Source organism: Peromyscus leucopus, chromosome 6, assembly GCF_004664715.2.
Source record: "Peromyscus leucopus breed LL Stock chromosome 6, UCI_PerLeu_2.1, whole genome shotgun sequence".
In the NCBI taxonomy this organism is placed as follows: Eukaryota; Metazoa; Chordata; class Mammalia; order Rodentia; family Cricetidae; genus Peromyscus; species Peromyscus leucopus.
Window position 1 is genome coordinate 124,404,893 of NC_051068.1, and position 12,622 is coordinate 124,417,514.

At 43.7% G+C, this 12,622-nt stretch overlaps 1 protein-coding gene across 1 annotated transcript in view; it reads right to left on the bottom strand.

Moving 5' to 3' along the window:
- Positions 1–1,070: 1,070 nt before the first annotated feature.
- Positions 1,071–12,622, bottom strand: part of St6galnac3 (ST6 N-acetylgalactosaminide alpha-2,6-sialyltransferase 3) — a 536,629-nt gene continuing 525,077 nt past the window's right edge. Inside the window, exons 4-5 of the mRNA XM_028879174.2 lie at positions 4,117–4,224; positions 1,071–3,136 (exon numbers count right to left, since the gene is read on the bottom strand). Coding sequence (XP_028735007.1) covers positions 2,950–3,136; positions 4,117–4,224 — 295 coding nt within the window. The 3' untranslated portion in view covers positions 1,071–2,949. The remainder of the gene's footprint in view (positions 3,137–4,116; positions 4,225–12,622) is intronic.

Genomic DNA, 12,622 nt, shown 5'->3' on the forward strand with positions numbered 1-12,622 from the left:
TTTATTTATGTGTATGCATGTGTGTGTGTGTGTGTGTGTGTGTGTGTGTGTGTGTGTGTGTGTCTTGTGTATGTGGGTGGCCACAGAGGCCAGAAGAGGTCACTGGGTCAGCTGGAACTGGAGTTACAGGCAGTTGTGACTCCCTAATGTGGGTGCTGGGAATCGCTGGGAACCAAAGCTGGGTGTCCTGAAGTGCAGCAAGTGCTCTGGCCTGCGGAACCCCTCCAGGCCTGGCCTGTGATTGTGAACTGCAAGCGTGTATGCTGATTGCAGACATCTATATTCATTTTCCATAGACCATTCACCTGGTGCCTTAGATGATACCAAAACATATCTTCACAAACATTAATATATAGGATAGCTGTGTACCAGTGCTCAGTGAGGTCATTTAACTTTCCTAGTGTTTGGATGTGGATAACCTTTCAGTGGACTAGAACCTGCGGAACTGACTGGAACTGTGCATGACAGATGCTCTCCTTGAATCACCCCTTTGCCTCTCTCAGCAAGTCCAAGACGGAAAACTTCTCCACATGGGAGAGATTAGACTTTGCATATCTATCAGAACCGAGGCTGGAAGAAAGGAACAGGAAATGGAAGCAGAGAAAATTATTACTACAGAGAAAAGCAAATCCGGAGTCTGTCAAAGCCCTGATTGCAAAGGAATTCAACGGGGTCTCCATAAAATGCTTTTTGTTTCCTACAGAGAGAAAACAAGAAGGAAGGAGGAGGGAGGAGGGGATGTGGGAGAGGAGAGGAGAGTAAGGTAGGAGGAGAGGGGAGAAAAGGGAGGGGGAGGAGAGGGGAGGGCCACCCCATTCTATCAAAGCCGCCCTTTGCCACACAGTGTGAGGGAAGGGGGATCTTGCCAAAGTCCCCATGAGAAAAGCTATAGGAAGAAGGAGAGGAAGCCCCGGAGTTTCTCATCAGTAAGCACCAAGCATAGAGCGGGCCTCCACTAACCAGACAATGGCGTAAATCAGTCACGCCATTCCCGGAAGCATTCTGAGTAACTGAGGGTTTCTTTTATATAAAAGCAGAACTTCTGTATCACAATAGAGGAAAAACAACAATTCACATTAGAATTTTAGAATGGGTATTATTTATTTTTCTTTAAGTGGGCATTTTAATCCACTATCCGCTCTAAAAAAACTAACATTCACAGAACTGAAATTCACAACACAAATGACAAAAGAATCATCAACCTCTCTCCAGTGGTGAAGGTGGGGTTTTTAAACAGCAGAAGAGGGCAGGACAGGATCCTCAGTCCTAGGAAAGACTTGTCACGGTTCTGCAAGTGAGGTGTATTGTTATTCCCAGCTTCTGAAACACTAAGCTCAGCCTGGCTTTTGAATCATTGTGCCAAGACATTTGTGGATGCTTAGTACTGCCTCAGAAGATCAACCTCTAATACCTAAGGATCACCGAGTCTACAGAGATGAAGCTGCCTCAGGCCTGGGACGGGAAACTATATTTCTCTGCTTCCATTGTTCCCGAACCCTCATCTTCCCACCGCCTGGACCTCAAAGCCAATGACCAAAAAAAAAAAAAACCAAAAATCTAAGCTTATAGGGCTACTGATCTACGACACAACCATCCTTGTGGCCATTTTTCATAATCTTGGTATGCTATGCTATATTTGGCACAGAACGCAATCATTTACTCATTTACATAAATGCTATTCTATGTAGACAGTCTAAAGTGGAGCAACCTGGGACACATGAGCACAGCTAACAGAATGCGGATCAGCTGCTGGAGATGGCAGAATGTCCAGCGAGGTGGTCGTGGGTGTCACGTGGTACAGCATGTGTGAAGGGACTCAGATGACAAAGCACCTTGGGATCTGTTTCCCTGTTCCATCACCAGTTCACTGTTACAGCAGAACATCGGTGCGCTAAGGGACAAGCTACCACACGAAGGCAAAAGCTCAGGCTGGATTCAATGATATGAAGAATCTTTCATGTCTAATGTTTGGCACCTGGCATTGATAATGTATATGGATAGACACACCTTGGGCTTACAAAATAGAAATTTGAATTTAAAAATATATATTATGAATATGGTAGGATACAAATTAATGCAAAAATATGTTTTGCTTTCCCTGTTTCATGATTTTACAAAGCATATCCTTTTGTGGTATTGGGTGTTGAAGCAGAGTGAGGAAACCCTTTGGTTATGTTCACAGTATATGTTATTACAGTGTTGAAGTTGTATATCTAACACGTTAATATTTAATACTCAACCAAACATCACTAAGCGCTAGTGTAGGGAATTGTACTAACATGTTTAGTTGTTGTTTGGAGCAGGGAGAGCACAGCTGTCGGAGTGAAAACTTCTCAGTGTTCGCTACTTGAAACTTTTTGAGTCAAGTGTCTGCCGTAGTGCAGTAACCCTGACACACAGGAATTACATGAAGCCTTCATTGCTACACTAGGTAGATGGCCTGAGGCTTTAGCTTCGAGACATCTGGAAGGAAGACGGTACATCAGAAAGAGATGCCTACCCTCTCTCAGGCTAACTAGTAACCGTGGCAAGATATCTACACCCTGGTCGAATGACTTGGGACAGTGTTTGGTAGCCAACCATTTTCCAAGATGGTAGAGCTGCCCAAGCACTCAGTAACCTTGCCTGACAAGGCCAAATCGGTCTCTTCTGGAAGCTTCCGTTAAGGAATTCTGAGCAGCTATCTTGAAAGACAATCTTCCTGTTTTCTTTAGTCACAGCTGTCGTGACACTGGCCTTCGATTCTAGGTGAGTTATAAAGTGCGATATGTAGGACTGAACCACCAGAAAGAACAGAATGAACAGGACCCCCTCGCACGGAACGCCAAGTTCAGATGACTAGCCGAGTCCGCATCCACATCAGAGGATGTTCAGGACCGTGATGGTCACGGTCATCCTTGCCCGCCCTTCATCTGCACAGCTGCAGTGTCAGCATCGGGAAACATGGCGTCAGGACACCGTCCAGTTCGGGTGTGTAAAGACTATCCTGTGCTTCTCAGCCCACTTGGCAAACACTGTCTTCTCGGTGATGAACCTGTGCCCCCCGTGTGGGGCGTGTTCGTGGAGAAGATACTCGTTGCACTCATCCTTCCCTTGCTCATAGTAATGATAGGGGACTTTTCTATACCCTTCGGTCCTGGAAAAGAAACAAGACGAGAGGGAAGACTGAGCCAAGGACGAGACAGGCATTTACAAGAATCCATTATGTGCCCAGTAAATGCATTTACTTACAAACCCCATCAACGGACTCAGTTAAAAGCTATTACAGATGAAAGCTTTTAGGAAGCAGGACCAGTTCTTAGTGCCCTAATAGATCAAATACAATTTACATATCACACTAATTACATTCAAACGCACAGCCCACTTTCAGAGGAGATGGTATAGGACGAAACAAACCGTACAAAGCCCGATGCTCCTGGAAGTTTGGGTTTCATCTGTGTTCTTTAGACTCAGCAGTCACAGTACAAATGTTTACTCACGAAGACTGTGACCCAGGGTTACATTTTAACAGTATGATTAAATGCTCTCTGAATCATATTGTGGGAATGGTTGGTAGAAGAACTGTATTTCACCACCATCATGAAACACAAGTCTGGCAATCTGATTAGAAGCAATCGTGCCAGCAACCACACACTCATTTAAGAATCTGGCAGATTAGTCACACATTAGTGAAATAAAATCTCAGGAACTCTGCTGAGCCTAATGCTTCTCTGAAGCATCAAGGCATTTTCTTCCCTGTGAACAAAGAGAACCATTGGCTGACAGCTGTCCATCAAGCCCTCAGAGGAAATAGACATGGCAGCCTTGATTTTGCAAATCAAATCACCACTAAACTTTCTCTAGATTTTCAAGCCCCGAGTCCTGGACTGCAACTGATTAAGGGAAAAGTGTTCCTTCTCACGTGTGACATTAGGCTGCAGTACACATTGTTTTCTTTCTATCACTCTTAAAAGTCAGAACATGACACACTGACAAGAACATGCCATGTTGGCAAAGAACACCGGAAGTAATTGTCATCTGATCTATTTCTCAGATTTATGGCATTACAATGAATTGTGATATTTTGACACGGTCTCAGAATTGGGGCTGCATGGAAGTAATTTCCTGTGATCTTACTTGCAGTAGGTGTCGTTTATCATCCCGTAGACGTGGATACTGTAACAGGCATCCATGGCCAGGATGAAGGTAAACCACCCGGTGCTGAGATAGGAGCCAGACTGCACCCTGGAGGGACAGAAACGAGGTAAAACAAAATGCAGAGTGACGAGGAAGTGCAGTTAGAAACAACCACACGTTATCAAGAACATAGCACCCGTTATCAGGGGAGTGCTGAGAAACCTGACAATCTGTCAAGGATACACACTTATTCTGAATTATCTCTGAATAATTTATGGGCACACTCTCATTCTTTCTACCTTAAGCCTCAAAGCTATGCTGGGTGGAAGAGAAGCCATATGGCAAATATCCTAAGTCAAATAATCCTGCTCCCTGCAGGTGAAAAATAATTTATTTGGTTTTCCATAAGACACAAATTAGGGGTGTATATCAGAAGACAGGTTTTTCTGAAAGTTGCTTAAAGCTCTGATGAGCACTGAATGATAATGATGTCTTGCTTTCCTGGACACAGTACCTTCTCAGAGTCTCCTTAGGTTCTATTACATATTTTAAAATTATATTTGTGTGGGTATGTGGATGTGTGGGTATGTGTATGTGATTGTGTGCATATGTAAATGTGTGGGTATGTGATTGTGTGCATATGTGGATGTGTGCATATGTGGATGTGTGCATATGTGGATGTGTGCTGATCTGCAGCCCAACTTTGGATTCTACATGTAAAGTAGATACAGTGTTGGTGAACCTGGTCCATGAAAGTATCCAAATGTTTTCCTAAACACACTTGCAGGCATCAGGAGACAAGCTGCTTCTTAAGACATGGCTCTGTCCTCATGGACACAGATTACTGGACACCTATAATGTGCCAATCACTCATACAGATGCTATAAACAGAGAAGTTACAACCCATGTATCCTGACTGGAAGATTAGATTTACATCCAGGTGCTCTGTAAAGTTTCTCAGGGATTGCCTCTGTGATGATGGTGATATGAGTTGGGGGTTGGGAGAGAGGACAAGGCCATGCGGACATGGCAGGGAAAATACTTTCGGAAGACCAAATAGCACAGGTACACCCCAAACATTGAAGTGAGCCAAAGCCGTGTGTGTGTTGGGGGGGGCACAGCAATGGGGCTGGGGATGATTTAATCAGACAGTGCAGACTGCGGGGACCTGCCAAAGGCCAATGGTACAGGATGGATCTCTGTATCTGTCCTCAGCCAAGCCGAGCTAATTCATCCAAAAGGCTCGGCTGTCTCCCTCCTGATGTCTCTTCCTGCAGAGGCAAGCAGATTGCCCCAAGTCGTCTGGCAGCTGTGCGGCAGCCTCCCCTCCGGACTCGGGCCTGGCGGGACTGCAGCCTGTTCATCCACCAGCTAACACATCCATCACCACTCCAGCTGCGGCCGGCCTCCAGCCACAGGTCCAGAACCCACTACTATGGATCTAAGCCCTTAACACGATGCCATCCACAGGTCTGAAATAGAACCCCTCCTTCCTTCCTGACTAGTGCCAACCTAGAATATGCCAACATTTCAGGAATTACTTGCACTCATAGAGGGAGGTGATGATTCATTTTTTAAAATTATTTTTTGAACCTGTGTGTGATTCTCAAGATGAGGCCAATAAAACCCATCCATAGCCTCTCAGCTATCTTGTCTCTGAGTTAGAGCTGCTTCTACTTAATAATCGGTGTGTGTGTGTATGTGTGTGTGTGTGTGTGTGTGTGTGTGTGTGTGTGTGTGTGTGTGTATGTTTTCCATGTGAAGAATACAGTTGGACCTCTATGCCTGTGGGAGACTGGAACCAGGATCCCCATACCCATCCAAATATTCAGCCTCTGGTATAATGGAGAAGCATTTGAATAGTACCTATACACATTCTCCCAAATGCTTCAGGCCTCCTCTAGGTTAATTATAACTAATATAGTCACTATATAGTTGAAATATGGTATTATTTAGGAACAGTCTATTAACGGTTTATACTGGTACAATTCCCTCCACATAGTGGAAGACAGTATTTGGATCTACAGTTGATAGAACCCAGGGATCCAGAACCTATGGACACTGAGGACCATGTATTCCAGAGACTGGTCCATTGAGTTGTCTATACTTTTCTATGGGATAGAACTAGCAGTGATGTAGAAGTGTGGAATGTGTGCTCCATGAGTGGGAAGGGGTCACCTGGAGGACAGAAAGACTATAGACAACGTTCTTAGTACATGGTTTAGCTAGAAGATGTTCTATATTCCAGGGTCTCAGGAGCATCAAGGAAGCAACCCATTTATTTGAAAGCAGGATCAGAAGATGTGAGTATTATAACCTAATGTTTCCAAAATATTTTATATTCTGTTGGTGTACTGAATTTGCATGGCCATTGTTCTTACTGGGTTATATGCTTGCCTTTCTTCTTGATTCTTCTGATTTTTTGCCTATTTTATATCCTTTCCATACTTCTTCATTAGTAGCTCAACCAGGCACAGATAGGGATACCTAAAATCACAGCTTTTGTTAGAATTGGCTGTATTTGTTTGGATGCTTATATTTGTTAGACTCAAACATAGCATTTGTTTATAATTTTGGGGGGAAAATACTTCACTGACTGTGCTACAGGCAGGTATGATCTGATAGGGAGAGACACTATATTAACCCAATGGTTACCATCTAAAACAACACACCAAAACCCTGACAGGTTACAGTGTTACAGTCAGAACACAGTAGAGTGTAGGTTGACATAAACATACCTGTCTCACAAGTCAACTTGACCACTGGTTGAAATGGAGTGCTATAGACAGTTCACATAGCCTCTTTGAGTCAGTGTCCTTGTTTCTAAGTGAGATGACTGAACTCAGTCATATCCGAAGTTACTTCCAATTTTAAAATCAAGTGATTCTGGGTCACCAGAGAACATTTTTTTTCCATTTTCAAGCCTTCACCAGTGAGCTCTGCACCATGCTGCATGTGTGTTGATGAATACAGTTGGCAAGCATATGAAATCCATGATCAGTTAGGCTCACTGGCACAAGGGGTATGATGTCAATGTCTGGGGTGTATGTGAGAAGAGAGAACTAAACAAAGAACTAAACTTTGTGGTGGGGGTAGACACCATGACTAAGGCTTTTAGAAGAGGTGCTCTGTGTCTCCATTTCAACAAAAACTGGTCCCAGAAGAAGCAAGAAAGAGTATCATGAGACCAGGGCATTGAGAGCAAACTTTAATTTCCATGAGAATAAATAGAAATTGAAACATATAGTCCTTCTTTCGACGCGTTCCTTCCACTGTATCTCAGGATAAATGGGGCACCCAGAAGACAGCCTAGCTCAGAATAAAGGAGGGTCCTTTGTGCAATATCTGGAACTTGAAAGTGCCAGTAAGCTGTCCTGCCTTCTTCTGGTCCAGCCCAGTCATTTCTGAGACTTTGACAATAAGCATTCAAAAGTGAGTCCTCACAGGGATGCAGGACACAGCCATCATGGTATGTATATTATCCAGGAGAAGAGGGGCAGGAGTTTTAAAGTTGAGCATCTCTCCAAAGACCTTCCCACTTTACCAAATAATAAGGACTTGAAAACCACATTTATGATATCCAGTTCCTTTTAGGCCTGACCTGATTCATTTCCAGGTAGACAGCCCACACTAATTAGCCCCAAAGCTTCCCCAACATTGTGTGTTGTGCTTGATTTACATGGGGAAGGGGCCTACTGCCCTAGTGCCCTGTCCTAAAAACCTGGGCTTAATTAGACAGTGACACTATTTTCCCTTAACATCTCTGGCATTTTGAGACTTGACATGTCATGAAGTTTTCTACCTACAGAACACGCTAGGGTTTTCACAGGGGCTTCTTCCCAAATACTGTGAGTTACTGTTCCTCTAAGATGTTCAACCTGAAAAAAAATACAGGTGCTAGCTAAACCCAAGAGCACTTCCAAAACAACAGCCTGGGGATCTGAGGCCTTAGAGCAGTGGTTCTCAACCTTCCTAATGTTGTGACCCTTTAATACAGTTCCTCGTGTTGTAACCCCAACCATAAAATTATTCCATTGCTAGTTCATAATTGTAATTTTGCTATTGTTATAAATTATAATGAAAATATCTGATATTCAGGATATCTGCTATGGGGGTTGTGACCCACAGGTTGAGAATCACTGCCTTGGAGGCACTCACTGGCCTTTGTGGAGCTAGCTCTGGTAATTCATATAAGGGTGCCACTTGCAGGCCCCTGTGTGGCTGCAAGCTGTGTTCAGAAGTGAGTGTAAATCAAACCTATGCAGACCTTTTAAGGTTCAATAATGACAACTACAAAAACCACAGTACTGGTGTACGTGGACCTGTTCATATATCTCAATGCACAGAGATCTGGGGTAGGCATCAATTGCCTTAGAAATTCTTAAGTCTCTTCTGGGACACATATGATGTTGTAACTTGTCACTCATGCATGTAGCACTATGGACCGGCTGGCCTTCAGCCATAGCAGAGTATACAACTCCCATATTTGGGGATCAATAAAAACAATTATCACCATCTACAAATAAACCATCAAGTTTCCCATAGGGATGGTAAGGGAACTAAAGCCTCTGATTCAGTGCAATTGGAAAGCTTAAATTAATGCTGTGGAATAATGAGCCATGCAGGAGAAAAGGAAGGCAGGGCCGTTACCAGGAAACTATCAATCACTTGTTTCCACTGGTCAGACTCAGCATCCCTCTGCTCCTTAGTAATCAAGATACTTACAACCTGGAAACCACTAAATGGACTTACTCATCTCTTAGAAAAATGATTCTGTCAACACACTGATCTAGCACAGGCTTGAAGGCATATCATTTAAAACATCTTTCCTCTAGTTTATTACTGATAAATATATAAACCATTTTACCCTTCCATGTTTCCCCATTACTTATTATCCAAAGGCCATGGCATAAATACACAGACTTATTGTCTGTCAAACTATTATTTACTAATTTATTTTCACCAATTTCAATATTTTTGGCCATAGTGTCTTTCCTTGTCTGCTACTCTGGTTTGTCTTTTCATTTTTGGAAAGTTGTGATGTTCTTTCCTCTATTCTTTTCTTCTAGATATGATCAAGGGGAGGGACTAAGAACTCATACATGGTGATGCTTCAACAGAAAATTGGGTAATGTTGAATTATTACTTATTCACACCTAGTTTCCTGGTCATCTGACACCACTGCTTCAGTGACTTAGGATTTGAATAGAGGAAGCCTATGTTTTGGTGGGTCAAATCACGTTCTCTAGGCCACTCTTGGTGCTGTTGGCATTGTGGATGACAGAGTTCTTTGTGTGGCACTGGGCTGGGCAGCCCTGTGTTGTTTCACATCTCCTTGTCACAGGCTTTCTTAAGAAAACAGTAGATTCCTTTACACACACACACACACACACACACACACACACACACACACACCTTTGGATTAGGATAATCTCTAACAGACTTGGTTCTCCTTGATAAGCATTCCCATCCTACCTGACTCCTGTCCCTCCACCACCTTTTAGATCCCAGCCAAGCATCCTCCTTTATTCTCCTTTCTTCACAAGGCTATAGGAAGCCATTCATGTTCAGTCTGAGCTTTGAACATAACCCTAGGAGCCATCAAATTCAGTTGGATAGAGCTGCAGAGAATGTCTTGGTCTGCAACGGGGACTGTGTTGGAGGGATGGAGGAGAGTCAAGTAGAGCTGAGGGGTTGGAAGACTGTTGATGAGCTGTGTTCTGATGAGATGGTTCCTAGGGAGTCTTTGACTCAAACCTTTGGCCTCAATTCTACTTCTTCCTGTTTCTTTCATGAACCAATGAGAGCCAAGCTGGGGGCACTCAAAGCTAACACTTCAAAGGCATTTGAGGCATTTGTAAACCTGAAAAGGCTCAAGGCCCTCCTTATAACGGAGGTTTATTGGTGAGCACACTAATGGCCATCTACTATACTTGGGAGTAAAGGCAGAATTTTTAAAGAGAATCAATAGTCCATGTCTTGTTTTAACATTATTGAACCTCAATTCTTTCATCAATATACGATACTGACAGGCTAAATAACAGGAATGTTCCAGATACCTTCCTAGGAAGAAAGAATAGCTGGCAGAATACAGCTCATTTAATTAAAAGTATTCTTTCCTCCATTCCTTTCAAAAGAACATGGAAAATGAAATCATCTACAGACAAAGAACCTTGATAAGAAAAATAGCAGATTTCCATCAGCAGCACCTTGGGATCCGATCTAATATCATGGAGCCATCCTTCTCCAAGAAGATCTGAGCCATCTGCAACTTGTATAATCCTGTACACTGTTCCACAGTCAGGATCATGGAAGTGGCAAGGAGTTTACTGTTCACACTGAACGTCTGTGCCTCCACCAATCGGACAGGCCCAGCAAATTCTTAGGTAGGGAGCATCTTCTACAAATCAGGCAGCAGAGTTGAATCTTTTGCAAATGGATGTCAAACTTTCAACTGGATAAAAGCATCACCTTCTAGATGGTTAATTCTTAAGTGAATACCAAGTCAAGAAAAGGCAAGGGTGGAAAATGATGACAGATTGGCCATAACTAAATGAAGAAAGCAGACATAAACTTCAGAAGAGGACTATAGTCCCACCCCATCTGATTTCTCATATGTCCATGCTCATCAATAGACACGTGGACTGGGAAGACAGCTGGAGGGGTCTGCTGAGTAGCAGAGACTGTAGTAACACTGTGCAAATGAAGCATAATAAGGAATGCCATGTTCTTCTCTAAATGTACATTTAAAAGTATAATGGTACAGCTCAAAAGTATGATTTATGGCTGCTGGGGAAACAGGAGATACCTCTCACAAAAATCACTCTGTTCATTCATCTCAGAAATTAAAAGTTTATTTTGTTTTTACTTGGGCTTTAATGTTCTTTCAGTTGAAAATGCCAATTTCTGGGATTCCATTTGCAACAGGCCCTAAGACCTCAGCACAACTGATGCCATGTTAGAGGTATCTGGCCTTAGATCCTAGCATGCAGGCTGCAACACCTGCCCAAATGGGAATAAACACCTAATCCATCAAAGACCTCGTCCGTGGTTCTGGGATCCAGGAAAGTCCTTAAATGTACCAACCTTGCTTTTTTTTTTTTGCTTCTGCAGTTTTGCTTCCTACTAACTGCTCTTGTTAACGGAAGTATGTCAACCTGGATGTGTTCTTGTACATAAAAGGCAAAGAACAGTGAGGCTTGTGTCTGCATGAATTGGGTTAAATTCCCCATGCATCTGCCAGCCAGCAATACAGACTTCCTATTAGGTTTTAAGAGTGTCCATGTGTTCTCTGGTGGAATTACCTTGCAACATTCTAGAAGCCCCAGCAAAATTCTCAGACACTGAAATGTGAGGATACCAGGGACCTCAGATTCCCTTGGCCAACAGTGTGGGGAAAAGACAGTTCCTAGGGGGTGTGCACCCTGAGATGTCCAAGGGCCCAGGGAACTTCTCATGCCTCTGTTCCTTTTGATCCAGTGGCTCCCAACACCTCTACCCTAAATAGGAATCTACCAAAAGTCACCTGGATTTTTCCCCTCAGAAGGTGACTTTGTTTATGGAGGCTTCTATGTAGGACTCTTAGGAAAGGCTGGATGTTGCCCCAATTCCAGTGTTTGGGATCTATGCAAGATATCACCAGATCCCCTGGTTTGGGTCTGTGTGGTGGCCACCCTCGGTTCTTTATTATTGCTGTTCTTTGAGTATCTGTGTGTTTTTGTCAATTCTGTTGACTAGAAGAAAGGGAGCTTCAATGGGAGGGGGAGTGAACAGTTCCAATACACCACTGAAGAGTATGTTAAAACACTTCAAGGAAGGTTTTATGGAGAAGAATGGGTCTCTGACTTTTGTCTGGGAAACTAGACCTTCTATGAAGTAGATTGGCCCTCTTTTGGAGTCAGATGGCCCAGTGATAGATCTCTGGACCCCAGGCAGTTTAGGCTCTCTAGAATGTCATGACTGGATACCTGGACCACCCTGACAAACTTCCCTACATTGACCAATGACTTCTCTGGTGCAAAACCCAGCACCTTGGCTTAAGACTTGTGTCCCTTCAGTGGGGACCCAAGTCTTCTTGGTTTGGCCAGGTGGCCCAGAGAAACCTAAACTTTCCACCTGTTCCCTTTGCACTGACGGAGGAAGCCAACTCCTCCCTCGTGCATGTACTAGCGAGACCCCTTGGCACACCTGCTGGGGGAAACAGTTCCCCTGGCTATGCTGGGAGGGTAGGGGAAGAAGTAGTTTTTTATACCTCAGTCCCCCTCTGCCCTCCACATACCAAGAATAGTTCTGGCTATAGGATCCCTGAAAGGAATTTCCCTGAGGCAGAGTAGCTCCCATCTGCCCCTTAAAGGAGGTGCCTCCAGCAGACCCACAATCCAGGGGTTCTCACCCTTCCCTTTCATGGCTTACGTCTCCTTCTGAATCAATGGTCTGCATATTGGAAAACTCAGAACCCACCATACTGTGAAAACCCCTAGGCTTTCATTAGCCTTCTCCAGACAAT